Source organism: Bipolaris maydis (assembly GCF_028858645.1).
Source record: "Bipolaris maydis strain C4 unplaced genomic scaffold PSV08scaffold_47, whole genome shotgun sequence".
Taxonomy (NCBI): Eukaryota; Fungi; Ascomycota; class Dothideomycetes; order Pleosporales; family Pleosporaceae; genus Bipolaris; species Bipolaris maydis.
This window is the reverse complement of record NW_027093903.1, coordinates 1-4,999: the sequence shown is the minus strand read 5'-3', so window position 1 is coordinate 4,999 and position 4,999 is coordinate 1. Positions and strand designations below refer to the sequence as shown.

General features: G+C 41.7%; 1 protein-coding gene across 1 annotated transcript; it reads left to right on the top strand.

Annotated features, from left to right (window-relative positions):
* Nucleotides 1–1,357: 1,357 nt before the first annotated feature.
* PSV08DRAFT_192196 (Alpha/beta hydrolase fold-1) lies at nt 1,358–2,157 on the top strand (the record flags this gene model as incomplete). The annotated part of the gene is made up of 2 exons (XM_014224929.1): nt 1,358–1,792; nt 1,849–2,157. 2 exons carry the CDS (start codon nt 1,358–1,360, stop codon nt 2,155–2,157), a joined length of 744 nt encoding a protein of 247 aa, XP_014080404.1.
* Between the last annotated feature and the right edge of the window lie 2,842 nt (nt 2,158–4,999).

Sequence of the window (4,999 nt, the reverse complement as noted above, 5' to 3'; positions counted from 1 at the left end):
GGTGTCGTTGAAGAGCAATATATAGATATATGGTAAAAATTGGGCCGAATGATAGATTGCACATGTTGGCTGCCTGCCGAGTGTGCAGCTGAAGCGCGTTGTCTGCGTGACTTGAGATCACCGAACTGTGCTTAGTAACGTGTGAAGGTTTCAAGGATCCCTAGTTACTCAATGCAGTCTAGTCTTGAACTTAAGCTAATTATTCATTTCGTTTTTTGTTTGTAAGCGATTTCGCGAAGGCAAGACACAGGCGACAAATATCAATATGGAGATGGTGAGTGCAAGGACAAGTGCATATGCCGGAGAAGGGTTGCATGTGACGCACAAGCTTTAAGCGCTTAGGCTGCAAGGCAACTGCATTGTTACCAAAGCATGATCTGCAGCTTAAATTCAAGGGGAGAGGACCTGAGTAGGTAGGCTTCAGGGTGCCGTGTAATGTCTGCAACAAGAGCAATAAGACCGATCGTGTGCGGCCAGCCTATGGGTTAGCACAGGTCCAAAATGGATCCGGCGCAGGTCCGGGTTGGGCCCGGCGCAAATCCGGGTTAGACCCGTAACTTATTGTTACGATATGTCCGGAGACACTCCGTGTCCCCAGACATCAACCAGTCTCAGACATCAACCAGTCTCAGACAAGATACAGTCTCTAGACAAGAAGCTGTCTCTTCTAGACATGTGCAGAACAAGCTAGCCGCTCAGCTAAAGCGACGACTCAGCCTTAACCTAGCTAGCCTTGCGCGCCAGAAGCGCTGTCTGCTGGCGCTAGACTCTCCCTCCTACGCAAACCAGATCACTGTTCTCCACAATGACCTCCCTTAATACCAACATCACGTTTCTAGGTTATGGCAACCAGGGAGCGTAGGTGGGACACAACTCTGGCACTATCGCGAACCACTTCCATATTCCCGCTGGTGGATGCCCGCTCCCGCCTTAATAGCGCTGCGCTAACCAAGCACTGTCTCTTTAGAACGTTCCGATACTCTCCTTTATAAGGTGGTTAAGCACGCTCGTAGTAGTAGCAATGTGGTTACTACACTTTTGCGGGCCGAAAATGACGCCTAGCTTAAATAGGATTAGCTATGGTTGACCAGTTGTAAGTCGCAATCTATTGCGAGTCGGGCCTTCTTCGACCACAGCGGTTGATAGGCGTTGAAAACAAAGCAATAGAAGAGACACTAAGCAGGAGTCAACTCCGACCGATAATATTTAAGCAATTGAGCTTCTAAGCTGAATGTTTCTCCCCCTCTAAGCACCTATGAGCCTGCAGGCGTTTGAATCAAGCCCTCCTCATACCTAGGGCAGATTTTCTTGTCCATAAATTACACTGTTGCCTCCACAAATCGTATCATATCTAGCCATGTCCAAGCCACAGATAGTTATCGTACCCGGCGCGTGGCATGCCCCATTCTACATGGCAACAGTGGTTTCGAACCTTGAATCACTTGGGTACACAATTCACGCCCAGCAAATGCCCGCTGTCGGCTCATCCAACCCACCCTCAGATCTGTCTACTGATGTTGCTGCACTCAACTCCATGGTCGAGAAAGCCATTGATGCAGGCAACGACGTGGTCGTTATCTGTCACAGCTGGGGCGGCATGGTAACTGGCAGCGGGCTCATGGGACTCAGCAAAGCCGAAAGAGAACAAAAAGGGAAAAAAGGAGGCGTTATAAGGACGGGCTATATGACCGCTTTCATTGTCGACATAGGTGTCAGCATGATGGACGCCGCTGGCGGAAAACCTGCGCCGTGGTTCGGTATTCAGGTAAGCCATCTCTTTCCCTTTTGCCTTGTTTCTGAAAATACGCATTGCTAAACTCTAAGCAGAACAGATACGTCTACGTTAAGGATCCCAACGTTTTGTACAACGACCTTCCGCCAGCGGAACAACAAAAGTGGGGAGAAAAGTTACAGTGTCATGCGTACGACACCTTTTACGCAAAAGCAACCGCTGCCTCGTGGAAAAAGATCCCGACTAACTATTTGCTGTGCGAGGACGATCTGGCGATTCCAAGAGAAGGCCAGCAAGCTATGATAGAGGGTGTTAAGGCCGTGGGGGCAGATATTGAAGTCACGAGCATCAAGGTGGGGCATAGTCCGTTTCTAAGCAAGGTAGACGAGACAGTAGCGTGGATCGTGGGCGTTGCTGGTCGGTAGGCGAAGAAGAAAAAGAGGACGAAGAATAAAAAGAAGTTAGGGTTAGGGCTCCTAAGGTATATGCCTTGTTGCAACGCTGTTAGACTTCATTTTAGAGCCAAGTGTTACATGAGGTTGGGGTATATTTGCCTAGTCTCAGTCCAGGTGAAGGCGAGACGGTATAACAAAGTTGTCAGATAGGATTCTGTGCGTAGTGCAAGAGTTCAGTCAATGCAACACCCCCTGCGTCGCCAAGTGTAGAACCCACCACAATCAACACGCGATAACTCCACCATCATGACAGCTATTGAAAAAGTGATTGCAGCAATCAATCCACAAGATCCAGACGGTTAAATCTCGAACCGCGCAGTTGCAAAGAATTTGGTGTTGAGGTGTCAACTCTAACGCGTCAGCATTAAAATAAAACGCGATCGCGTGCAGCCGCCGTAGAACAATGGTGATTAATCAGCCCATGACATGAGATTGAGCTTGCCAAGTACATAATAAATCGATCTTGTCGTGCTCTTCCACCTACGAAGCTTATGATAAAAAAAATAGCTAGTATTGCGCAATAGGAGCCTTTAGACAGCTAAATTACAAGATTTCTAAAGCGGAATAGAGAAAATATCACTATCAAAACGTCCACCAACATCGACCGTGACCATTATAAAGCTAATTATATCACACTATACTATAGATACTTCCGTCTACGTTACGATAAACTCAACTAGCACGATATCCAGCCGCATAATATCTATAATATTGATGAAAAGGGCTTTCTTAGGTTGAATTGCAGGTTAAAAAGGGTGTTTTCGAAGCAACTCTAGGATTAAAATAAGGTTATAGCAGCTATAAGAGATATTATTAGAGAGTAGATAATAACGATTAGCTATATTTATACTAATAGGAGCTAGGTAGACCCTATAGTAATCTTGAAGGGCAAAAGTAGTGTAAGGGGCTGCGCTCCGTAGAGCAATCGCTTAGTATACAAGAGGTTGTATTTAATAGAGAGCTAAGCTTCTAGGATACCTAGCTATCTATACATATATAGGTAGTTATCTAAGTAACTATTAGGCTAATAAGGCGTAGCTTATTAAGTACCTCCTAAGTATCGTTTAGGTACTTAGTAGGAGTCTAGGTACTTTACGTAGTATCCAGGCTCTTATAAGTTAACTAAGATTCTATTTAAAATCTTATCTAAAGAGTATTTAGCCTATTGTATATCAGCTATATTTTTTCTAATTTTTATATAATTAATATATTCTATATATATTAGAATATTAACCTACTATTACTAATAATTATCTTTACTTTTAATAGCTGCTATTATATATAGGTCCTGCTATTACAAATAGTACTATCTTATTATAATTATATATTACGTAACCTAGCCTCGCGATGTCTATCCTTCCTGTTAGGATTCTAAGTGGTTTTCTAACTTTCTCTCGTTATACCTAGAGAGTGAATCCTTCTACTTATTGCTTGTAATAATAAAGAGTACAATATTACTACTATAATATTTGCCCCTAGAGGTAAAGACTTAAGAGCGAAATATTACTACTACGACTTTCTCTATCCTACCTTCGAGTTAGGCCTAACCCTGTGCTATTAGTACTGCTTTCCCTCTAGTATAGATCGATTTGATCGCACTCCACGCGTTCAACAGTTCTTGTTAAGGTGATTATTAGCGTTCGAGGTGATATCTAGGTCCGTGCGGATTACGTGCAATTTCATTGAACTTTTGCCATAGCAGGCGTTGCGCCCAAGTAATAGTATCTCCATTTTATGTCCACTTAACTAGATTCAACCATATAGAATGAATTAAAATTAACATGTTCACTTAATGAACTGTCTAAGTATGTCCTACCCATCGTCCCGCCCATTGAACTGTCGTTTTATACCACTGAGCGAGATTTTCTGGCCTTGATATCGTGTGTCCCTCGTCCGGAAATACAAGAACCTGAGATGGCACCCCTCTAACTTGGCACGTGTTGTATGCTGATAGGCTCTCTGAAATAGGAATGCGATAGTCAATCTCTCCATGGGAGAAAAACATCGGCGTTTTCCAATTCTGGCACAAACGAGATGCATTCTACCGCTCCCACTGCTCAGCGTCTTCCCATGGGAAGCATCCAAAATCCAACATTGGGACAACAGGGTGTAAAGAAAGTATCGTAGAGAGGATATAATACTTTCTTTATTAAAAATAAAGAATAGCTTATATAAGAATTTTATAAGAATAAGATTACGTAATATATTACTAATATAGTAATTACGTAATTGCTTACTAACGATTATAGAAAATCGATTAGTAATAGCTTAGTAATTAAGCTTAGTAAGTGCTTAGTAATCAGACTTATAATTGCTAATTAATAAAGATAATAATAGGTATAAGAAGATATAATTATAGCTAGGTAACGATATAACTATAGAACTTAAGCTTCTTTTATAGAAAGCTTACGGACTAAAACTTTCAATTTCGTCCGATATAATAAAAACTTAATATAATTAGTAGTTATCTACCGTTAACTACTCCTACTAATGAAATAACAAGTAGTTAACTACCGTTAACAGCTGACTTACCGGTAGTTAACTACTACCAATCAACTATTAAGTAGTTAACTACTACTACTAGCTTATTTGTCGGTAGTTATCAACTACTAATCAACTATCTAGCAGTTAATCAGCTGTTAACTCCTCTTAACAACTTAGTTTGTCGGTAGTTAACTACTACCAATAAGATAACTATTAGCAATCCAGCGTTGATACTAAGAAATCGGTAGTTAACTTCTACTAATTGATTTCTTAGTAGTTATCTTTCATTAACAATAAGGTTATTTGTAGTTAACTACCGTTAAACATC